The sequence below is a fragment of the Dryas octopetala genome, chromosome 2, assembly GCF_963921425.1.
Source record: "Dryas octopetala chromosome 2, drDryOcto1.1, whole genome shotgun sequence".
Taxonomy (NCBI): domain Eukaryota; kingdom Viridiplantae; phylum Streptophyta; class Magnoliopsida; order Rosales; family Rosaceae; genus Dryas; species Dryas octopetala.
This window is the reverse complement of record NC_141367.1, coordinates 28,849,272-28,874,819: the sequence shown is the minus strand read 5'-3', so window position 1 is coordinate 28,874,819 and position 25,548 is coordinate 28,849,272. Positions and strand designations below refer to the sequence as shown.

Here is a 25,548-nt window from a genome sequence, read left to right as displayed (position 1 = left end):
CGTTTTTCTATTATACCATTTATTTGTTTTGAACTGCCGGGAATTCCTCTTTTCGTTAAACAGTATTTCTTTCTTTTTGGTATGCTTCTTTACTCGTACTAAAACTGGAAAACGTTTTTCAATAACGAGATTCGAATACCCAAATGGAAAATGAGTTTCCAGTCTTTGAGCATTCGACTTAATGTAACCAAAATCCGTAGCAACATCTTAAAATGAATATATAATATTTATATCAAATGAACATTTCACAAAATTTGCACCAAAGAATTTGGTTTATCTGGAAATATAGAAGGCAACACAACAGCCTGCCTCGTGTTCTTTGTGGTTGTTTTCTACCATTTCTCTTGTCTTCTATGATAGCCACAACACAAGACCAGCTTCTCATCTGTGAGAGAGAGAGTTCCCAAGCATTAAACATTACTACAAATAGAAAGAAACGGAAAAGGTCAACATGCTACTACTATTGCTTCAATATTACCTCAACCTGATGAAAAAAGTAACAAGGTAGTACGCAACAAAAACAACAGAAGTCAAACTCATCTCCTTCTCTTTTCTTAACAATCTCTATAATGAAAGACTTGCTGATTCAATCTTCTCAATCTTCTCTGATTCAATCTCATCACTGGTTCTGAAAAACTTGCTGCAACATTGAATGAAAGACTAAACATGAGAACAGAAGTAATCCTCCACGAATCTGGTTAAGAATATATAACTCTGCTGCACAGCAGATGGATAAACAATGAAAAAAGAATAGAGAAGAATAGTGCAATATGACTTCACACAATTTAATTTTTGATTGTCAAAACATTTTTGGATAATAGGAAGGCTAACTTCCTCAACATCTCAATATGTGCTTGCCTTCTATATAGCTGCTCCCAAACGCTGTCCTCGAAATTACCTCTGAAGTGAACAACCTAATTTCTTCAAACACCTCAATCTCTTTTCCTTCTTGATTCTTCCACCTTTCTAGCATCTTCTCAGCACTAGCTACCATCGCTGGAATCATACTCTGGTAATAGTAAAACAATACCATCATGCTATTTGTAGATTTACCATCATTTTATTCTTTTCTTATTTTCTCCCCTTCATAATTAACTGACACAATCCATGCACTCTTTGCAGGAATTATGAGTAACTGTAATAACTTACTTGTAAGCTCTCTCCATGGAAGGCATGGGTGGCCAGCTTTCGCAATTTTGACCACTTTTCAGTTTCAATTGTTGACACAAGGCCATCTCCTAACAGCTTCTTCCCAAAGCCTCTGGCCTCTTTTTTCGGATAAGCTTTATCTTTGTTGTTCAGTATCTCCTTGCATAACTCAGGCTCTGTAATGACCAACACAGCTTGAGAACCATGCCACTGAAGAAAATTCTTCCCTGTTGACAATTAAAGATGACCATAATTTATTTCATAATTTATTTTCATGGAACATAGATATACAGAGACTAGAAGATAGTTGAAGGAAAATGACAATTTTCTTTCATAAAATTTCACGACTTTACAGATAAGTGAACAATTTCTGGGGTTTGTCTATATGCAGCTGGCGCAACAAATTATGCATGCCCACACCGTTTTGTGAGTCAGTGTCTTGGATGGATAAGGTTGTACAAGTCTGGCTCTTGTGAATTTTGAAAAACATGAATAAAAAGCGACCCCATTGTGAAGCATTTATGATATACTCACTCTGTCACTATGTATCACACTACAACATTGAATTTTTTAAAATATTTTGAATATACGAGTTTTTTTTTTTAAATATCTTTTTAAATTGGGCATGAAATATTTTTTAAAAAATATATCCAATATTGGTCTCTTTTTAAAGATATTTTGAGACTATTTCAATGGTATAATTTTCGACACAATGAAATTTATCTATTTTATTTTATTTGAATATATAAAAAAACATTTAAAAAGATATACTATTGAACTGTACAGTTTGTACCATTGCAAGTAAAACTACAATTCAGTTCAATAGATATCAAAATAGCTCAAAAAATTAAACTATTGAACAACCATTGTAGATGCTCTTTATATATCTGAAATATCTTTAATTAATCCAAGTACCTTGATCTGTTTGAAAAAAAATAAATAAATAATAAAGTACCTTGATCTGTCTGTAATCTTGCTGTGCTTCTTTACTTAATACAATGGATGATGCATTGGAATTGGAAATGAAAACGTACATGGTGACGGTCACAATTCCCCTGTGCACACAGCGTATTGCTTATAACTCATTATCACCAAATCTCTGAGTTGTATTATCTTAAAAATTAGTTTGTTGGAATTAATACCATATATGTTTTAATTAATGAGCTTTCCGAAAGCACGTACTTGGATTGATGGCACTATAATCCATGTTTATTTATTCAAGCTTATTGGAAAAGATCGACAAGTCCAAATGTTCAATGAATAATCAATGAGCATATTAATTATATCCTAGCAGTTCCAACGCTTCTCTTAATCTTTACATGACTCTTTAAATTCCCAGCATTACTTGTCTAATTCAGTATATATAGACTATAGCCAAATGCAAAGTCCTACTATACTACCCCAAGTTACAATTTCAAATAGCAGAAAACTTAGCTAGGGATCATACAAAATGGGAGGCAATGAAAGCAGGGAAAGGTCATCAAATGAAAATGGTAGGCGTCACAGAAGATCATCAAATGAACATGGTGTTGGGTTGCATGTGCAACCATGATGAGGTGGAGGTGTCCAATATTGTAATTGCTGCTGGCGCTATTGCAGGCGTGGCGCTTCTTGCTTGGGGTTTGTCGGGAATGTTTTCAGGTTCTGGGCAAAGGAAAACAATGAAAGCTCCAGGAAGAGATTACACAATGTTCAGGGATGACTTTGAGCATCACCCTTCTGCCTATTTCAGAGACTTGCGCAAGTAGCAAGGCATATGATATTATGATATGATCAATTAGCACTACTAGCTAGTCTAATTCCCTCTTATGCTATGCTTGTTTTATTGTCTTATCTTTAATTAATCCAAGTACCCTTCTGTCTTTATTTTGTTTTAATTTGTTTTGCTCTTGGTGATACATTGGAATTGGAAATGTTTTGCTATGGATGTCGCATTTGCTAATGGAATATGAATTATTTTATATGGGTATGAAAGCTCCAGGATCCAGGAGATGGTGTCATTTCCAGGGATGATTTTGAACGTACGTCACGTATACCCTGCTGCTTATTTTCAGGGTTTGCGTAAATTGGCCTCTTATATATCCAACTATTTTACTGTCATCTACTTGATATGAATAAACACTACTAGTTGAGTAGTCATCTTGATTATCCATCAATCTTGCTCAACATGTTGGATCATCTTAAGACTCACGTCTCTAAAAAAGAATATATAGGACCTGCATTTGTAATAGCCAAAGCATCCAAATGAAAAACAAAACTAAAAAAGGCACTTGAACTCCATGTTGTGGATATAAGCCAGGGCAGGGAAAGGGTGAAGGTGTACGTAGCGTTGTAGAACCATCAAAACCATCAGCTTTTGTATGCGAGCGAGTTGGAGTCCTCCAAAGTTTGTGAAAGATCTTGATGAGAACTAAGACAAGGAACACACACAGAAAGCCTGAAAGAATGATTACTAGGCCTCCCAAACAAGTCATTTTTCGTATTGTTTTTCTCTCTGTCTATATCTCTGAATTTACTCTAAGTTTTCAACAGTCCAGAGTTCAAGTTTTCTTGCGCTCTTTCATGGTAACACAAATTAATAAGATGCCACGTCCTATTGACCCAAATTGCCTAATCATGTTATAACTTTTGATTGTTACTTATGTGTCAGGAGGATAGTGTTTAGCTGCTGTTTCTTTGGTTTTTTGGTAGCTCTCTATTTGCTGATTCACTTTCTGAACTCTGAATCCAGGCAGAGTTAGCTCTTGTCTGTTTTTTTCCTTCGTTTAATGAAGTATCATTTTGACCAAAAAAAAAAAGAGTTGGCTCCATATATATTAAAGTTATTTCCTGGCTTAATTTGTCACAAATGACATTGCCATATTATCAATTTTGTGAAACTCTCATTATCATATCGTTTGCCATGTTATGTACACAGTTGCGTGGTTCCAGCTTTCTATTTGTTTCTTGTTTGTTGGAAAATGGTAGACTTGAATACCATCCTTGGAAATTGCATTATTGGAGGCAGCTGAAAGCTCCAGGAGGAGATGGTAACATATCCAGGGCTGAATTTGAACGTGACCCTGCTGCCTATTTCCAAGGCCAGCGTAAATAGGTCAGCCTCATATATCCAACTAGTGCATGTGCTGCCATCTACTTAATATGAATAAACACTACTAGTAATTGAGTGGTCATCTTGCGCTTCTTAATCAATCAATCTACTTATATGTAACCATTTTCCCTATCTATGTTAATGGAAATTAAGTACCCTTTATTATATCTTGGAATTGGGATTCATTATTATTACATATTATGAGTGATCTCTCTGTCACTTTTTTTTAATTTGTGGAGTTGTGATGTGCTAATGATCGATATTCCAATCAGGGTCTCAAAGAAAAGTCTCATCATCTAAATAAGGAAATTATCTAATTACATGGATGCAAAGTCAATTAATGGACCTAAATCAGTTTTTTTTTTTTTTAAAAGACACTGATCAGAATTAATTTAGTAATTAAACTATAGTAAGTTCAGAAATTAAACATAATTTACTTATACCTCAATGAATTACAGTTTACAAGATATATCATGGTCAAATCAATCATTCCTAGCTACTCAAATGGCTATGGTGTCTGTTTTTTAGATTTTTTTACTTCTTCAACAAGGAACCCTTCACTTTCGTATATGTGCATTATATGTTTAATGAAATCTGGCCACCGAAGAAGGGGAGGGGATGAGGAATGATAAGAGGTGGTAGAAGGAGGTGAAAAGCCTTTTGAGCAAATACCCAAGCTCAAAAGAGGGGAATGCAACCCAAGCTCTTAAAACCCTGGAAAAAGGAAAAGCAGGGCACCAGAAACAAAAACAAAATAACAGAGAGCAGAAAATAAGAGGATAAAAAAGTAAACTACAAGTAACTGCTGCGGCATGCCTTTTTTTTTTGTTTTGCCATGGATGATACACATTGGACTTGGATTTGGATTTGAAAATGTTTGGTTGTAATAAAAAATGTTTGGTGACAAGTTGCACTTGAGAACTACTAATGAAATATATAACCCAGGCCCTCCAGCCAAAAAACAAAAAAAAACCCAGGCCCTAATCAAATCCCTTCCCACTTCTCAAAAGCCCATCCCTTGGCCCAAACCCCTGGTCCCCACCCACCACTAACCTCACTTATTGAGGTATGCCTAAAGGCTAAGCATTCTCTCTACTTTTCTCTTGTCAATTTGCTTTTCTTCAGTAACACAAATCATTACATGACTTTAATTTCCAAGAATTACTTTCATGCAGTATATATATAGCCATCCATATGCAACCGGCCACCAAGTGAGTTGCAATTTCAAATAGAAGAAGTGAGAACGTAGCTTGGGTTACAATTAAAATGGGAGATAATGAAAGCAGGAAAAGCTCTAGGACTGATGAGAAGAAATCAAGTGAAAGTGGTGGCATGCTCAACGACAACGATGGCCTGTCCATTGTAGGACTTGCTGCTGGCGCTGTTGCTGGGGTTGCCGTACTGGCTTGGGGCTTGGCTGGAATGTTTTCAGGTAATTCAGACCAAAGCGAAAGGAAAACAATGAAAGCTCCGGGAAGAGATGGCAGAATCATCAGGGATGATTTTGAGGATGACCCTCGTTCCTATTTCAAAGACTTGCGCAAAAAATAGGACAAAGTAGCCAAGCCCAAGTGGGATCGATCTATTAGGACTTGAAGGGAAGAAAGCACTACTGGTCTTGGTCTGGAGAAATCTAAGAAGTGGACCCGTTCACGTGATGTTATGGTTATATACAATAATTTTTTCTTATTATGTTATATTTTTCTAATGTATCTGAATTTTGTTATGTTTTTTTTTTTTTTTTTGTAATATTTTCACTATCTATCTTATTTAATCGAAAGTGCTCTTTGTCTTTACTTTGTCTTGCCACGGATGATATACATTGGAATTGGATTTGAAAATGTTTGGTTGTAATTTAAAGGGTTAAATATAAAAATAGTTCACGAACTTTACAGTGAATTTCAATTTGGTTCACTAACTATAAAAAGTGTCAATTTGGTCTACGAACTTTTCAAGTTATACCAAAATAGTATAAATGTTAACTTTCATTGAAAAATTTAACGAAAACTTGTCATATGCACAGCAAGTGACCACATTTTCAAAGGTATTTTAGTATGTTCATCACATTTTCATGTGACCAATTCCGTTAATTTTTTGATGGAAATTAACATTTGTACTTGTTTGATACAACTTGGAAAGTTCGTGGACCAAATTGACACTTTTTATAGTTAATGGACCAAATTGAGATTCACTGTAAAGTTCGTAGACCATTTTTGTATTTAATCCTAATTTAAAATGTTTGGTGACAAGTTACAACTGAGAACTACTAATCGAATATCGGCCTAACCAATCCCTTCCCACTTTTCAAAAGCCTATCCCCTGGCCTAAACCCCTGGGCCCCATCATGGATGAAAATATTTACGATATTATTGATATATCCGTTGAGATATTTATAATTTCATCTACCGATATTTAAATAGACTGTAACTGATATTTCTCCAATATTGATATATGTTAACAAAATATCGGTATATGTCAATAAAATATCGATATATATGAGTAGAATATTAATATATGTCGACAAAATATCGATAATATCGATAGCATATTGCAGAATTGTATAAAAAATTTCAAAATTTAAGAAAAAAAAGAGGAATAAGATGAAATCAAACTAAATTCAGCCTTAATTAGATCAAAACTAATACATCAATCCTAATTAATCAACAATAACCCAATAAAAAAACAAAACCTAACTCAATTTTCTTTACACCGATATTTACCGAAATCGATATATCCATAAATTTAGATAACAATATTTTTATCCTTGGTCCCCACCCACTACTAACCTCACTTATTGAGTTATGCTTAAAGGCTTAAAGCATTCTCTTTACTTCTCTCTTCACTAAACTTATCAGTTTGCTTTTCTTCAGTGGGATCATTATCTTCTTATTTTGGGATCATTATCTTCTCGGAAGCCTCACTGCTCATCATAGTCACATCCTCACCTAAGAGGTATTCCTCCTACCTTCAGTTTTTTATTTTTATCTAATTTACAACTTAATTAGGCTACAATTAAGACTTTAATTCAGGTTTTAAATTATGTGTGAATTGATATTTGCTTTATGAGGTATGAATAGTAGTCCAAAGCAAGTATATACAAGTTTTCTATTGTCAATTTGTTGGATTAAACGTATGATCACATCATGATAATTGGAAAAGTGAAGTCCAAATGTTAAAAAACCAATTAATCAATGGGCATATTGATATTGATGCAGTATTATATTAACTGGCAGTATTTTTTAGGGATACAAAATGGGAGGCATTGAAAGTAGGAAGTGTCCAAGGGAGTAAAAGCTGCTTTCGATATTGCAAGTAGGGAAGTGTCCAAGGGAGGAAGCTAGAGCTGCTTTCGCTATTGCAAGGAGGGAAGTGTCCAAGGGAGCAAGAGCTGCTTTTGCTATTGCAAGTAGGGAAATGTCCAAGGGAAAAAGAGCTGCTTTTGCTATTGAAAGTAGGGAATTAAGTGTCCAAGGGAGGAAGAGCTGTTTTCCCTATTGCAAGTAATGAAGTGTCCAAGTCTGTATTTTTCAGGGATACAAAATGGCAGTATTTAGGAGCTGCTTTCGCTATTGCAAGCTTTGCACTACTGGCTTGGGTTTTGTTTAGAATTTTTTCAGGTTTAGGGAAAAGGAAAACAATTAAAGCGCCAGGAAGAGGTAATAGAATATTCAGGGACAAATTTGAGCGTAACCCTTCTGCCTATTTCAAAAGCTTGCGTAAATTATGTTGATTTTCCCTATCTATGTTAAAGGGAGTACGTTTGTTTTGTGATCAAGCTTTCTGTCTTTATTTTGTTTTGTTTTTACTAATTTGATTGCATTTTAATAATTCTCAAAACAGTGCCAAACGGTCTATACTCAAGCTGAAAAATATTTTCAGATAACAGAATTTGAATACCCAAATGGATGATTTTGAACGTACGTCACGTATACCCTGCTGCTTATTTTCAGGGTTTGCGTAAATTGGCCTCTTAGTTATATATCCAACTATTTTACTGTCATCTACTTGATATGAATAAACACTACTAGTTGAGTAGTCACCTTGATTATCCATCAATCTTGCTCAACATGTTGGATCATCTTAAGACTCACGTCTCTAAAAAAGAATATATAGGACCTGCATTTGTAATAGCCAAAGCATCCAAATGAAAAACAAAACTAAAAAAGGCACTTGAACTCCATGTTGTGGATATAAGCCAGGGCAGGGAAAGGGTGAAGGTGTACGTAGCGTGGTAGAACCATCAAAACCATCAGCTTTTGTATGCGAGCGAGTTGGAGTCCACCAAAGTTTGTGAAAGATCTTGATGAGAACTAAGACAAGGAACACACACAGAAAGCCTGAAAGAATGATTACTAGGCCTCCCAAACAAGTCATTTTACGTATTGTTTTTCTCTCTGTCTATATCTCTGAATTTACTCTAAGTTTTCAACAGTCCAGAGTTCAAGTTTTCTTGCGCTCTTTCATGGTAACGTACATAAATTAATAAGATGGGCCTCTTTTGGGCTTCCTAATGAAATATCATTTTGACCAAAGAAGAAGAGTTGGCTCCATATATATTAGAGTTATTTCCAGGCTTAATTTGTCACCAACGACATTGCCATATTATCAATTTTGTGAAACTCTCATTATCATATCGTTTTCCTACCTAAAATTTCACAACTATACAGAGAAGTGGACAATTTATGGTCTTGATACTTCCCATACATAGTCTGATGAAAAGGAAAAAAATAAAAAAATAAAACTTTCCACATGGAACCTAGATAGATAGAGACTAGAAGATAGTTTAAGGAAAATGACAATTTTACTTCATAAAATTTCACAACTTGAGAAAGAAGTGAACAATTTCTGGTCTTTGTCTATATGCAGCTGGCGCAACAGATTTTGCATGCCCACCGTTTTGTGACTCGGTGTCTTGGATGGATAAGGTTGTACAAGTCTGGCTCTTGTGAATTTTGAAATACATGAATAAATATACTCACTCGTCACATGTGACATGGGTGTCCATAACTTAAGAACGATCCAAATAATGTTCTAAAACAAATGTGAAACAAATATATGCAAGTATGCAACCACTTTTAACAACACAATTAACAAACACTGCTAATTTTCTGTACAACTTTCCATATAGCATGGTATTCTACAAATCGATAATAGTATTTCTAGGACGTTCCAGCTTTCTATTTGTTTCTTGTTTGTTGGAAAATGGTTGACTTGAATATCATCCTTGGAAATTGCATTATTGGAGGCAGCTAATTTCTAATTCTTTTAAATTTTTCGATGACTCTTAAAATTTCAAGAATGAATATTGCACTAGCCACTATGTATAATTGTCCATATATATAGCCATGCACCCTCCATGGAATTCACAGAACCAACAAGAGCAGCTAGCAATTAAGCACTTAATTATAATTAGGAATTAATACAAGAGAGAGATCAAGAGAGGAATGGGAGGCAGCAAATGAGAGCAGTTTTGCTCACCTCCTAGTTAGTTTAACTAGGGTGTATGCTCACCTCATATCTCAAATTATGACATCTGTTTAAAAAACTAACCTCAATTAACATATTATATATTTAATGTTTTTTTTTACGCAAAACTCTCTCTCTCATTCACATTCTCTCTCTCTCCTCTGTGTTCTCTCTCTCCCCGACTCACCTCTCTCCTCTCGCCTCTCTCATCTTTCGATCTTCCCTGCCACCGCCACCCCCAAAAGCCAGCCCCTGTAACATAAACGTGGGTGACTTTGGAAAGTGGCCAGATGCAGTCCGGCCACCCCTCACTGCCACTCTGTCACCAAATCAAAATATTCCCAGATTTCTTTATAAACAAAAATTCTACTCAAAATTCAAAAAATTATTACATTTTGAATTTTAAAGAATCAGACTCAGAAAAAAGTTGTAGACTTGTAGTAGGATACAGAGTTACAGACATCCCTGACAATTAATTATCTTTTTAATTTTAAAATTTTGGCATATGTTTATATGCTTTATATGTCATACGAAGTTGGTAATTTAAACAAATTACAAATCAAGCAGATATGTAGATCAAGATCTCTTATTTTCATTGGCTCGGGGCAGTGGTTGCTAGAGGCAGAGAGAGAAATGCAAAGAGGTGAAAGGGGTTGGGTTTTGGGGGGTGGCGGCGGCAGGGGCGATTGAGAGAGATGAGAGAGAGAGAGAGAGAGAGAGAGAGAGAGAGAGTTTTGTGTACAAAAATAAAAATTAATTAAATATACAAATGTTAACTTATGGTTAATTTTGTAAACATATGTCATGATATGATTTAAGAAAAAAGGTGAGCATACACCCTAATTAAATGAAGTGAGCAAAACTACTCTCGAATGAACAAAAATATGAAAGCTCCATCTACTTAATATGAATAAACACTACTAGTTGAATAAACTTTATTGAGTTATGCTTAAAGGCTAAGCATTCTCTCTTTCACGAATCTTCTCGAGAATTTGCTTTTCTTCAGAAACACAAATCTTTATATGACTCTTTAATTTCCAAGAATTACTAATTTCATGCAGTATATATACTCCCCACTTCTCAAAAGCCCATCCCTTGGCCCAAACCCCTGGTCCCCACCCACCACTAAGCTCTCACTTTATTGAGTTATGCTTAAAGGCTAAGCATTAATTCCCTCTATTTTTCTCTTCACGAATCTTCTCAATTTGCTTTCCTAGTAACACGAATCTTTACATGACTCTTTAATTTCCAAGAATTACTTTCATGCAGTGTATATATAGCCATCCATATGCAACCAGCCACCAAGTAAGTGAGAACTTAGCTTGGGTTACAATTAAAATGGTATATGGTGGAATATATTTAGTCATTGTAGCTGGGGTTGCCCTACTGGCTTGGGGCTTGTCCGAAATGTCTTCAGATAATTCAGGCCAAAGCAAAAGGAAAACAATGAAACCTCCGGGAAGAGATGGTAGAATGTACAGGGATGATTTTGAGAATAACCCTAGTTCCTATTTCAGAGACTTGCGCCAAAAATAGGACAAAGTAGCCAAGCCCAAGTGGGATGTACCTATTAGGACTTGAAGGGAAGAAAGCACTACTAGTCTTGCTATGAAGAAATCTACGATGTGTATTAGTATTATCATGTGATCTAATAACGTGGTGTTATGGTTATATACAATAATTTTTCTTTATTATGTTATAATTTTCTTAATGTATCTGAATTTCCCTATCTATCTTATTTAATCTAAGTATCCTTTGTCTTTATTTGTTTTACCATGGATGACATACATTGGAATTGGATTTGAAAATGTTTGGTTGTATTGTAATTAAAAATGTTTGGTGATAAGTTGCCAGTTGCAACCGAGAACGTACTACTAATCGAATATATAGCCCAGCCCCTAACCAATCGATCCCTTCCCACTTCTCAAAAGCCCATCCCCTCGCCCGAACCCCTGGTCCTCACCCACCACAAACCTCACTTATTGAGTTATGCTTAAGGCTTAAAGCATTCTCTCTACTTTTCTCTTCACTAAACATCTCAATTTGCTTTTCTTCAATTCTTCCTTCTCCATCTTTGCTTCATCTTCTTATTGAGATCATTATTTTCTCCGAAGCCTCAGTGCTCATAGTCACATCCTCACCTAAGAGGTATTCCTCCTACTTTCAGTTTTTTATTTTGATCTAATTTACAACTTAATTAGGCTACAATTAAGACTTTAATTTCGGCTTTAATTCAGGTTTTAAATTATGTAGGTGTGATTTGATATTTGCTTTATGAGGTATGAATAGTGGTCCAAGCAAGCATACAAATTTTCTATTGTCAATTTGTTGGATTAAAAGTGTGATCACATCATTGATTCAAAGACCGATTGGTCAATGAGCATATTGATATTGAAGCAGAAAAAAATGATGCAGTACGTACGTAACTGGCAGTATTATTCAGGGATACAAAATGGGAGGCATTGAATGTAGGGAAGTGTCCAAGGGAGTAAAAGCTGCTTTCGCTATTGCAAGTAGGGAAGTGTTCAAGGGAGGAAGAGCTGCTTTCGCTATTGCAAGTAGGGAAGTGTCCAAGGGAGCAAGAGCTGCTTTTGCTATTGCAAGTAGGGAATGTCACTAAGCATCGCTACAAAATAGAAAGAAACAGAAAGGTCGGCATGCTACTACTATTGAAAAGGGGACACTCAGGAGTATAAATTGCAAAAAGAAGCCCATGTTGGCATCAGTCAAATTGAAACAATTTTGAGGTTCATAATAAACAATTCCATAAGATGATAATACTGCCGGTAGACAGATGGTTACTTCATCATGCAACTGTAAACTAGGTTACCCTTAAAAGCAAAAGGTGCCTTCTAATATCATAAATTATGTTGCCAGGCACAGTCATACCTGAGAATCCTAGCTGGGTAGAGGTGTCAAATGGGTCGGGCCGGGCCATATAGTTAAGACTTAAGCTCGGCACGGCCCATGGCCCGCAGGCCATTTGTGCTCGTGCTCGTGCCGTGCCTTAAACGGGCCGCCCCACGGACCTTTTTTTATTTTTATTTTTTAGAGTGATAAAACTACTTTTATGATATTTTTTCTTATTTATAATTATATATTAACATTATTTTTTATGAAAATTAAATATTTTTGTTGAAAAGTTCTCTAAAAATGGAAAAAACAATGTTGTAATAGTCATGCTTAATTCGTGCCCATTTCGTGCTCGTGCCATGCTTGGCCCGTGTCGTGCTTGTGCCGTGCCATGCCCGATGGGCTAAAAACTTCAGCCCGGCCCGACCCATTTAATCGTGTTGTGCCGTACGGTATCTATTTTAATCGTGTCGTGCTCAGGCCGGCCCGACTCGTTTGACACCTCTCTACTGGGGTTACAATTAATATGGGAGCTAATGAAAGCGCTCTAGGACTGATGAGGAGAGATCAAGTGAAAATGGTGGCATGCCCAGCGACAATGGTGGCATGCCCAGCGACAATGATGACGTGCCCAATGTAGGAATTTCAGAAACTTGCGCAAAAAATAGGACCAAGTAGCAAGCCCAAGTGGGATGGATCTATTAGTACTTGAAGGATATGATATGGTTAATGAAGAAAGCACTACTAGTCTTGCTATGCTATGCTATGCTTCTTTTTTTTTTTTTTTTGTTTAATATATCTAAATTTTTTCTATCTTATCTTATTTAATCGGAGTACCCTTGTTTTAATTTTGTTTTGCCATGGATGATGCATTGGAATTGGATATGAAAATGTTTGGTGACAAGTTGCAACTGAGAACTACTATTTAATGAAATATATAGCCCAGCCCCTACCCAATCCCTTCCCACTTTCAAAAGTCCATCCCTTGACCCAAACTCCTGGTCCCCACTCCCCACCCACCACTGGCCTCACTTTTTTGTTTTTTGGTGAGTTAATTACACTTGCACTTCCCTGAGATTTATCGTTTTTTCACATACACTTTCTAAGGTTTCAATAATTACACATACACCCTCTAAGGATTCAAAACTGTTGCATATAACCCCTATATGAGAAGAATAATTATGCAAAAAAACATGTTAAGTCGTGAAATGACCTAATAAGATTACTCAAGGTGTAAGGTCCAACTTCAATACAAATATTTTTTTTTTAATTTTTTTTTTCTCTTGTAGGGAGTTATATGCAATAGTTTTGAAACCTCAGGGGTATATGTGAAAAAACGATAAACTTCAGAGGGTGTAAATGTAATTAACTCTTTTTTGGTGAAGAGTGAAGGCTGACCTCACTTTTGGAGTTATGCTTAAAGGCTTAAACTTAAAGCATTTTCTCTTCACTAATCTTCTCAATTTGCTTTTCTTCAGTTCTTCCTTTTCCAACTTTCCTTCATCTTCTTATTGGAATCATCATCTTCTTCTAAGCCTCAGTGCTTCACAACGTACCTCACCTAAGGTATTCCTAGCTCCTACCTTCAGTTTTTAATTTTATCTTTACAACTTAATTAGGCTACAAGTAAGACTTTAATTTCGGCTTTAATTCAGGTTTTAAATTAGGTGTGATTTGATATTTTTCATTATGAGGTATGAATAGTGGTTCAAGCAAGCATACAATTGTTTTCTATTGTCAATTTGTTTGATTAAAAGTGTGATCACGTCATGGTAATTGGAAAAGTGAAGTCGAAATGTTCAAAGACCAATTAATGAATGAGCATATTGATATTGAAGCAGAATTAACTGATGCAGTATTATATTAACTGGCAGTGTTTTTTACGGATAGAAAATGGGAGGTATTGAAATTAAGGAAGTGTCCGAGGCAGGAAGAGCTGCTTTCGCTGTTGGTAGCTTTGCACTGCTGGCTTGGCTTTTGGTTAGAATTTGTTCAGGGAAAACGAAAACAATGAAAGCACCAGGAGGAATGGGTAAGATAATGCCCAGGGCCAAATTTGAGGGTAACCCTTCTGCCTATTTCAAAAGCTTGCGTAAAAAGGAGACTAGCTAGTGTGATTGAACCAGCACTTGGACGTTATGTTTAATCAATAATGCTATGGATGCCTAATTTATATGGATTTTCCCTATCTATGTTAATGGGAGTACGTTTGTTTAGTGTTATTTTATTTTGTTTTGTTTTTACTATGGATGATGTATTGGAACTGAAAATGTATTATGGTAATTTTGAAACCTATCTAAAGGAGTCAAATTAATGTGTTGTTTGTTTTCCCAGTGTGAATGAGATTCGTTTTTTGTTATACCATTTATTTGTTTTTAACTGCCGGGAATTCCTCTTTTATTGATAACAAGAAATGATTATCTTTACCTAGTTCACGAATAGCCCCTTTGGCTTCTTGTCTTAAAAGTTTCTTCAACTTTTTTCTCTCAGCCCCTTCACGATCTGCATCAGTCTCTGCCCCTGACAAAGCTGCACAAAACATATCAGTCAATAGTGACTCCAGCCATCCATTCAGAACAGCATTATCCAACATAATAATATTTAGACCATTTGTGGGGTGGGGGATAAGATTAATTACTTCTCCTCAAATTTTGGATTAAGCATTTTGATAGCCATGCCACTGGCTTTTGCTTCCGCATCTCAAGTGGTCTCCGCAGCATGTGATGTAAGCTGTTTACTATCTGGAATCAGAAGAGTAGGAATATTACTGATTCCATATAAACTGTTTACTAATTCACTTGAATCAGAATTGAATCTAATTTGATTACTAAAATGTCCTTGTCCTCTCTTGCTCTCCACCTCCTTTTTTAGGCAACATAAGAAGCTTAAGTGATAAAAATCATCCACTTGAATTTAAAATACTGATAATAATCTTTATTTTGAATTTGAAAAGATTATTCCTTTCTCATTTTTTTCAAGTTTCAACAATGATGAAACTTGAGAAAGAAGAAAAACAAGTTCAAACAAAGATAAAAAGCCAAAAGGAACAAAGAGGGTTCGGGAAAAAAAGGTACGACCGTACGAGGATAGATAAAGCCGATAAAAGGTGGGAGATAAATGTATATTAGGTGGAGGGGGAGAATGCTTTTTCTTGATGCTTTAAATCTTTTTTGAAAGGTCATCGAATGCTTTAAATTATGCTTTAAAATAGGTGAATGCTTTTTCTTGATGCTTTTTTGGAAAGGTGAATGATGCTTTAAATTATGCCACGAATGAAAAAATTTTAAGGGTGTTGGAAATGGCCAGGTGCGTGCATAAAGCCAATTGTGCTTTGTTATTTGTCCTGTATGAATCTTTAATTTCCAAGAGTTACTTTCGGTGCATTTTTATTTCTTCTTCTTAAGTTATGCTTTGTCGGTTTTATATTAGGTTTTAACTCTAAAATTTTGGATAGACTCCACAAATTTCATTATATACCTTATGAAGACATGAGGTGAACACGTACTTTATATCCTCAAAAAATAAAAAAATAATGACATATGTTTTTGACAAGGCAATAGTCAAAAGACTTTATTTCAAAAAAATAAAAATTTTATTTGAGAAAAAAAAAAGTCATAAAATTTAGAGTCCATTAATAAACAGGTACTGACAACTTTTTTTCTTAATCAAACACACATAAAGCTCCATTATTTCTTTGCGGGCCACATTCTATAAAAATCCAACAACTCATTCTTCTTTTGCGGGCCACATGCTACAAACTTAGCAAGATCCCTGCGCAACCTTGTTTCACCTGCATCTACACATAATCTGCAGTTTCACCTACATCTACACATGATCTGCAGTTGCAACTTCAATAAACTGCAGTTTCAGTTCACTTACAGCATTCCAGAAATTGCAGTTTCAGAACTGAGCTTAAAAAAAAAAAACTACAGTTTCAGAAACTGGCAGTTAGTAACTACAACTGCCAAGTTAGTAACTACAACTGCCAGTCTGCAATAAACTGCAGTTTCACTTGCAATTAGTAACTGCAACTGCAAGCTTGCAACTCTAATAAACTGCAGTTTCAGTTCACATACAACGTTCCAGAAATTGCAGTTTCAGAAACTGAGTTTTAAAAAAAAAAAAAATCAAGAACTTTATACTGATAAGAAATCAAAGTAGGAGTCTACCACGAGCTGTGATCATACCCAATTAAGAAGAAGCCGTAGTGGTCAGAGTAGATCCAAAAGGCTTCGATTGAGCTCGGAGCAGATCCATTGTTATTGGTCAGCGTTGAGATTTTCAAGCCCGTTGACAGCAGTGCTGCTCGTGGTGGTGGTGTTCGTCCCAGAGGTGCTTGCTCTGCGAAGAAGAAGAACAAGAAGATGATGAAGAGGAAAGAGGAGAGAGACAGAGCGGGGGGAGAGAGAGAAGAAAGAGAAAGGCAAAAAGGAAATAAAATGATAATTGATCAGATTTCAAAATAAGCTACCTAAGCTACAACTTAACTTGTTGTTAAATAAAATTAATTGGTGTATTGGAGAGTAAAAATAATAAGTACAAGGTAGCTTAGGATAATTAATTCTAAAATTTATTTCTAAATAAGAAATGTTAGAATAATTAAACTTTATAAATATTAAATGAACATTTCACAAAATTTGAAAATGGAATATATAGCCCAGCCCTTAACCAATCCATTCCCACTTTCGAAAGCCCATCCCTTGGCCCAAACAACTGTTCCCCAATCACCACTAACCTCACTTTTTGAGTTATGCTTAAAGGCTTAAAGGCTTAAACTTAAAGCATTCTCTCTACTCCTCTCTTCACTAATCTTCTCAATTTGCTTTTCTTCAGTTATTCCTTTACCAACTTTCCTTCATCTTCTTATTGGAATCATCATCTTCTTCTAAGCCTCGGTGCTTCATAGTCACAACCTCACCTAAGGTATTCCTCCTACCTTCAGTTTTTAATTTTATCTTTACAAGTAAGACTTTAATTTCGGCTTTAATTCAGGTTTTAAATTAGGTGTGATTTGATGTTTTTCATTATGAGGTATGAATAGTGGTTCAAGCAAGCATACAATTGTTTTCTATTGTCAATTTGTTGAATTAAAAGTGTGATCACATCATGGTAATTGGAAAAGTGAAGTCCAAATGTTTAAAGACAATTAATGAATGAGCATATTGATATTGAAGCAGAATTAACTGATGCATTATTATATTAACTGGCAGTGTTTTTTACTGATACAAAATGGGAGGTATTGAAAGTAGGGAAGTGTCCGAGGGAGTAAAAGCTGCTTTCGATATTGCAAGTAGGGAAGTGTCCGAGGGAGGAAGAGCTGCTTTCGCTATTGCAAGGAGGGAAGTGTCCAAGGGAGCAAGTGCTGCTTTTGCTATTGAGAGTAGGGAAGTGTTCAAGGGAGTAAAAGTTGCTTTCGCTATTGCAAGTAGGGAAGTTTCCAAGGGAGCAAGAGCTGCTTTCGCTATTGCAAGTAGGGAAGTGTCCAAGTCCAAGGGAGCAAGAGCTACTTTCGCTATTGCAAGCTTGGCACTACTGGCTTGGCCTTTGGTTAGAATTTTTTCAGGTTTAGGGAAAAGAAAAACAATGAAAGCACCAGGAGGAAAAGGTAAGAGAATTCTCAGGGACAAATTTGAGCGTAACCCTTCTGCCTATTTCAAAAAATTGCGTAAATAGGAGGAGACTAGTGTGATCGAAGTATCGAACAAGTACTTGGCCGATATGGTCAATATAAGCACATGAAGTATCGAACGAGTACTTTTGTTTTTTTCCCCCTCTGTAATTTACATGGATTTTCCCTATCTATGTTAATGGGGAGTACGTTTGTTTTGTGATTAAGCTTTCTGTCTTTATTTTGTTTTGTTTTTACTATGGAGGATGTATTGGAACTCAAATGTATCATGGTAATTTTGAAACCTGTCTAAAGGATTCAAATTAATGTGTTGTTTGTTTTCCTTCCCAGTGTGAATGAGATTCGTATTTCTTTCTTTTTGGTATGCTTCTTTACTTGTACTAAAACTGGAAAACGTTTTTCAATAACGAGATTCGAATACCCAAATGGAAAATGAGTTTCCAGTCTTTGAGCATTCGACTTAATGTAACCAAAATCCGTAGCAACATCTTAAAATGAATATATAATATTTATATCAAATGAACATTTCACAAAATTTGCACCAAAGAATTTGGTTTATCTGGAAATATAGAAGGCAACACAACAGCCTGCCTCGTGTTCTTTGTGGTTGTTTTCTACCATTTGTCTTGTCTTCTATGATAGCCACAACACAAGACCAGCTTCTGATCTGAGAGAGAGAGAGAGAGAGAGAGAGAGAGAGAGAGAGAGAGAGAGAGTTCCCAAGCATTAAACATTACTACAAATAGAAAGAAACAGAAAAGGTCAGCATGCTACTACTATTGCTTTAATATTACCTCAACCTTGATGAAAAAAAGTAACAAGGTAGTACGCAACAAAAACAACAGAAGTCAAACTCATCTCCTTCTCTTCCTGCCTTTTCCTAATTGCCCAGATTTCATAGCATGTTCTTGCTCTTGAAGGAAAAGTTTCACTTTTCCATATTTCTCAACTCTTTCTTCTTCCACCAGTGCCTTGTCCCTCGCCTTCACATCATATAAGAAATGATTATCTTTACGTAGTTCACGAATAGCCCCTTTGGCTTCTTGTCTTAAAAGTTTCTTCAACTTTTTTCTCTCAGCCCGTTCACGATCTGGATCATAGTCTCTGCCCTTGACAAAGCTGCACAAAACATATCAGTCAATAGTGACTCCAGCCATCCATTCAGAACAGCATGATCCATCATAATAACATTTAGACCATTTGCGGGGTGGGGGATAAAATTAATTACTTCTCCTCAAATTTTGGATTAAGCATTTTAATAGCCACTGGCTTTTGCTTCCGCATCTGAAGTGGTCTTCGCAGCATGTGATGTTCATCTGCTTTTGTCTTAATAAGTTGGGCAACATCTTTAAATTTGTCTGTTAATCCATGTGGCATATTTTCCTGATCCGCCACTTCAAGCAACAATACCGAAATCGGCAAAAAAAATTCAGGAAAAGAACTGAGGCCTTCGTAAATACTGACATATCCATGTAGAGTTTCAATCACAGTCACCAGCACACTAGCTCTGAAAAATTGAAAATTCAACTTTTAAAGATTATAACAAACTTGAAAAGAAGACACTCAGGAGTATATATGGCAAAAAGAAAAAGCCCATGCTGTGTAAACATAGTATTTTTGGCAATAAGGAATCTAGCTGACCACATATTTTGATATTTACCCCACCCACCTATTCGCAATGTTAAATAATTGAGCAAAACTCCATATGCAAACTTCAAAGAATTGATATACAACATCAGGTTTAAAAAAAAAAAAAAAGATATCAACCCATGCCTATGGTGGCATCAGTCAAATTGAAACAATTTTGAGGGTTCACTTCATAAACACATCCTCATCAACAGAACGGTCTGCATGAACCCTAATATATAATGCACCATGTGAACACATCCACAATACCACAACATATATTCAAGTACTGTGAACAAACCCCTAACCTGAAATTGTTAGAGCTAAAAAATGAGGAGTCCTCCGGCAGGTTCATTATCGAGGGAAAATCTAGAGGATCAATCTGATTTACACATTCATGTATGCAGAGGAGGGGCTTGAGTGTTTTTAATTCCAAAAGATGATCAAACTGCCAGAATATAAATGGTTAGTTCATCATACTACTGTAAACTAGGCAACCCTTAAAAGCATAAGGTGCCTTCTAATATCTGAAATTATGTTGCAAGGCAGAGTCAAACCTGCGAATCTTGATTTGACATTGTCTTTCTGTCTTTAGCTGCCATCAGCAATGTTCGGAGAAACATAACTGCTTCAGGACAGAACTTCCGAGATTGTTTAGTGATCTACATTATAAATTAATTAAAATAAAAACCAGGAATTACAAATCTTTGACAGAAAAGTAATAACATACAGCTTGAATGACACTGCAGATAGATAATTGTAAACATGACAAAGGGGACAATGCTTAAGTGACACAATTTTATGTGACTCTGTTACTGCAAACCTATTTGAAAAACACATCAGCTGTACAAAATGTAATTGTAAATGTACATACAGAGAGAAGCATAGAGCACAAGAAGGAGCCAACTGCAATATCATGACCAGACGCGATAGGACAACGCATCAGATATTCACACATTAATAATACTGCTGGAGTCATGACCACATGACGAAAATCGGAGCATGCAAATATCAGGGACCAAAGCCTCAGGAGAAATAATATCTTTGAAGAGGGCCAACAACTATTTTCTGCAAGAATAAACAATTGGACCATAAATTAGCACCTTAGCAAGACCAAACTCATAAATATGATTCCAGATAAACAAAAGTTACAAAACCCTATCCAATTCCATTATGGATCACCTGGGTTCTTGATAGTCTCACAAAATTGTGTTCGGGCCCGTAAAATTCTATGACGAGCACAAATTGCAGCAAAGTACGGAACCTCTGCACTCATTTCCATCAATGGCTTGACCAGCAAATTTAATAACTCGAAATTCAATGGCTTTTCATTTGATAGGACAGCAAAGTACTGCAAAAGTACACCATAAAAGACCTGGAAAATGGTAGAAATATCAGTGAGTACTGAGCATATACAAGGACAACAGAAGCTAAACCCAAGTTCGGAAATTAGGGAAACTGAATTGATGCAAATTTTACACGTAATGCAGTCAATATTTATTTATATAACATAGAAGCAGCCAGTGGTTTCATACTTTCATTTTCTTCCGATTTTCTGCTGCAAGATTGATTGCATTGCTTGCACGGATTCGATAGATTATCAACACAATGTCGAAATTAGAGCGGTTGTCCACCAATGCACTTAATTCTTCAAATTTTTTTGGAGCTTCAATTAGGTATGGGAGGTCTGACTGAGTTGAAGGTTGTTTACCATCCACAGATATTTTCTTGGCATCTAAAGAATTGCCATCTTTTTTACTAGCTTCAACAACACCTTTTTTTTTCAACTTTTTTAGGTCTCTTGGCTCCATCTCTTTTTCATCATCATCATCATCCTTTTCATGTCCTTCACTCTCTTCTTCTTCTTCTCCCTCCTCCTCATCCAAATCTGTGCCAAGATTATCATCATCACTCTGTTCCCACTCCTTCGTAAATAGATTCCTTTCACCTTCATTGTTATCTTCATCAGATCCTTCATCACTGTCATCTTCAGATCTATTTGAATCCTCTGAATAATCACCTTCGTCACTCTCAGAATCACTAGCATCTTTTCTTTCAAGAATCTCATCAACCCAACCCTTTTTAATCCTTGGCTCCTCATCAAGAGAGAAGGAATCACCAAGATCATCTCCAGATACAGATCTTGGCCTCTGGGTAGATGATTTCTCAGCATCTTCATTGTCTTCATCACTATAGTCATCAGTGGCAAGCATCCTGTTCCGTCTCTCTTCCTGAATTGTAACTCAAATTCCAGTATGTGAGTATTCAACTTCATACTAAAAAGTACAATTGAGACACAACATTCAATTTCTCTAAATGAGTTCCACTGTATAAAAGAAAATGGAAAACCTAATTTTAAAAAAGTTGACTATAATACGTTTTCTGTTCTCCTGAAATTATCATGAGGAAAGGGAACTTAGTCTTGCAAGACTCAAGCTACTTTCACGTACCATATTATTATATTAAAAAGTGTACAATTGCTTCTTAATTTTGATATAATAATGACACCAGCAGGATGAATTTATCAACAACAATACAGATCCCCAACATAAAGCAAAGACAACTGGATCTCCACATAAAGATGTATGAATGCAAGCACACTCATAACAAAATGAAATACCTCCAAACGCTCAAGTTGTGCTCTCTGCTCTTGCGCTATCTCTTCAGGAGTCTTTGTCCTAACTGAAGGCTGAGCACGCCGCTCTAATGCTAATTGGTTTACACTTATGGAAAAATAATCAGGCTTCCCCTGCCATATACAGCAAACTATATTATTTTCTGAAGACTCAAATTTACATAAGTTTAACATTCAGAGTTACAGCTTAACATATTATACAAAAGGTGAACGCATAAGTAAGCAAAAGGATTAAAAATAACTTCAGCAAATTGGAAGCAATACTTTGCTAATCAGGTGACATGGCACGCAAAAATTCAAAATATTGAGTAAAAATAAATAAATTTAAGGAAAATTTTAAATAACTACAAAACTTTCGGAAGTAGAAATAAATAGAACTAGAATCAATGAATGGAAGAGTGAGGACTCAGAAAGAACCTTCATTAATATCATACCTCTTCAGAAGTTTCAAAGTTTTGAGTATTCATCCTGCATGATATCACCTCAGTCCGCACTTCGGATGTGAACTTTTTGTCAAATTCTTCCACCAAACGTTCTGCTTCTTCCTTATCTTTTGCTTTTTGTGCCTAGGAATAATTTAGAGCAAAAGAAGGAAATGATACTTAACCAAAAGAAAAGTCTGGAAATAAATGTAGCCACTATCATAAAGCAATTCCAACAACTTAGAACACAAATCCCCACCTTAAATGATTTGCTTTTGAAGATAATCTCCTTCATCACTTCCTTCTTGCTTTTATGTTTCTGTAGTATGAAACAATGAAATAAATTAGGATCAAGGCATCATTTAAAACCCTCACAACTTTTCCTTTTTTGGGTGGGGGAGTTGAGAGAGATAAAGAACCAGTATACATAAAAAATTATTGACCGTAATGGGACAAACACGGAAATGTGAGTAATCTTCAAAATTGACTGGTTCCAGAGGAACATTACAAGCTGCAGATGATTGATAGCTTATTGGTGACAAATGACAAAACGAAGAATCAATTCCTCAAGTATGATTTAGATCAGGGTAACACCATATAAAAAGGGAAAAATAAAAACTACAAAAAGATGGTAAATGAGGCAGTTATTGGAATGTCATTCAAAATCTTGAAGTACAAGTAACAGTACCTATAATCTAATAAAGACAATCACTTTGCTGGCATACTAATCTAAACTAATCTTGTATGTGAATATAATGCACCAACACTGAGATAGCAGAAAGGTCTTACATTTTCCTCTCCTTCAACAATATCCCTTTCCAGTAGATCCTGCTTATCATGGGAATTATATTGATTTAGTATGGCTAACTTTTCTGCAGAGAACAAGGAAAGCACCACTAATTCCATCAGTCTATAACCTAAAGAATCAATAACCAATTTATAAGCAGTTTCAATGTCCCAACGGAACCAAACACGAAAATCAACTACAAATTGCAAATGGCAGCATTTTTCTAAGACTACCAGCTAACAAAACTATGACACTAATGATTAGCAACAGCAAGTCGTGGACACTTGTGTTTAAGAATGCTCAAATTCGCCCATCAAATCAACGGCCCTTAGAGTTCACAGAAATTCCCATTATATGTATTGCATAGTTGGCAATGATGTACATAAGAAGATAACAAAAACTAAACATTGATCACAGTTTCTCCATACATACTCTCATTTATAGCATTTTCTGCACCATCGTCGTCATCATTATCAGGCAGTATATCATCCTCAAAATCATCCCTTTCGGATAATGCACCAAGACTTTGAAATTCAAAGTCGTCTTCTTCTCCATCGGATAAGTTATACTTGCTTTTCTTGTTCAGTTTCAACTATTAAATAAAAAGGAAGATAACAAAGAATGAAGAAAACAAAATGATAATGAAGAAGAATAATAATAAAATTCCTATGACTTATTTTCCTAAAGTTTCTTGGTAACCAAAGAGAAAACAAAGCAGACACAGAGAATTCCAGGGCGCAAAAATCTGGAAAATGAACTTACTTGACTCACGCGCTGGGTACGTCGAATGGCCTTATCGAACTCGTCGAGCTCATCATCTTGCTCTCCGATTCGCTTATCGACAAAGACGGAAGCCCTACCACTCTGCTCGTACTCCTTCAACAGCGTCTTCTTCCTCTGTAGCACCCAAAAATATGTAAATAAACTGTAAATATATGAAATTTGGATGTAATTAAGCAATGGAGTGAGGTTGTTAGTACCTTTTCGATGGCTTGAGAGCGTGCAAGGCCGACACGGCGCTCTTCGCCTTTGCGCTTCTTTCCAAGAATGTCGAATTTCCTCCGGGACCAAATGGTCTCGAAGGGGTTGGGTTTTGGGGCCTGGTTCTTCATGGATATGGCGTTAGGGCCTAGCTTGTTCTTCTTCTTCTTCTTCTCATTGTTCTTGGCGTCCGTGCTGCTACTACGGTTCGGGGTTTTGGTCTCGAAGGGGTTTGGTTTTGGGGATTGGAGTTTCATGGCCATGGCGTTGGGGCCTGACTTCTTGTTATGCTCCTTGTTGTTCTTGGCGTCCCTGTTTCTAGGGTTTGGTGTTTTCGCCATTGGTATTGATGGGGCAGAGAGGAGCTGGTGGTGTTAGGGTTTATGGATTCGGAGAAGAAGGAAGGGCTAAGGGTTTTAGGGGAAGTTCTGTTTGGGAGTTGGGATGGGCGGGGTGGGGATAAATCGGATTTAAGTCGGGTGTGGTTTAACCCGATTGAGCGCCAATGGTCTAACTGCCTTTCTCAAATTCTCAACTCTTAAAGGAGATTATTGGCCAAAAAATAGTTAGTTGGTTAAAATATTTTAGCTATGGACTGCAATTTCATTTCCTCTCTTTTGAAATTTATTATACTTTACTCCCAATAAAAAGTTTATTGTATTGATGATCATGTATTATCCAAACAATTTGAGTTAATTACACTTCATATATCCTAAATTTCGATGAATTTTTACTTATTATATAATCTTTAAAATCTTGTAATATCCAATTGATGTTTGTGATAGCCCATTTTATTTTAATGTAGAGACTAATGCCACGTGAATAAAATCAAAAGTTTTTAAAGAACATTTTGAGCTTTTGAATATTAAAAAAATTAAAAATCAAATAATAACAAAATGATGATAAAAA

The 25,548-nt window shown here is 35.9% G+C and overlaps 2 protein-coding genes and 1 long non-coding RNA gene across 5 annotated transcripts; 1 reads left to right on the top strand and 2 right to left on the bottom strand.

Annotated features, from left to right (window-relative positions):
- Positions 1–144: 144 nt before the first annotated feature.
- LOC147295278 (nucleolar-like protein) lies at positions 145–25,055 on the bottom strand. 3 transcript variants are annotated; one of them, XM_086232959.1, is made up of 15 exons: positions 24,639–25,055; positions 24,421–24,555; positions 24,091–24,250; positions 23,661–23,743; positions 23,131–23,190; positions 22,884–23,015; positions 22,435–22,563; positions 21,350–22,045; positions 20,997–21,189; positions 20,689–20,882; positions 20,372–20,476; positions 20,123–20,262; positions 19,417–19,695; positions 18,983–19,307; positions 145–385 (listed from the first exon to the last, which is right to left on the bottom strand). In XM_086232959.1, exons 1-14 carry the CDS (start codon positions 24,978–24,980, stop codon positions 19,043–19,045), a joined length of 2,913 nt encoding a protein of 970 aa, XP_086089085.1. In that variant the 5' UTR covers positions 24,981–25,055; the 3' UTR covers positions 145–385; positions 18,983–19,042. The 3 variants fall into 3 exon arrangements, with proteins under 3 accessions (XP_086089085.1, XP_086089084.1, XP_086089086.1); XM_086232958.1 differs by lacking the exon at positions 145–385 and adding an exon at positions 18,655–18,855; XM_086232960.1 differs by lacking the exon at positions 145–385 and adding an exon at positions 18,655–18,855 and having other exon boundaries at positions 18,989–19,307.
- On the bottom strand, positions 620–2,356 carry LOC147295280 (cytochrome P450 CYP749A22-like). Its single transcript, XM_086231246.1, has 4 exons — positions 2,332–2,356; positions 1,150–1,376; positions 899–1,009; positions 620–640 (listed from the first exon to the last, which is right to left on the bottom strand). Exons 1-4 carry the CDS (start codon positions 2,354–2,356, stop codon positions 620–622), a joined length of 384 nt encoding a protein of 127 aa, XP_086087372.1.
- Positions 13,990–14,878, top strand: LOC147295279 (uncharacterized). Its single transcript, XR_015120881.1, has 2 exons — positions 13,990–14,125; positions 14,434–14,878. It is a non-coding gene; the product is annotated as an uncharacterized LOC147295279 (long non-coding RNA).
- Positions 25,056–25,548: the final 493 nt, after the last annotated feature.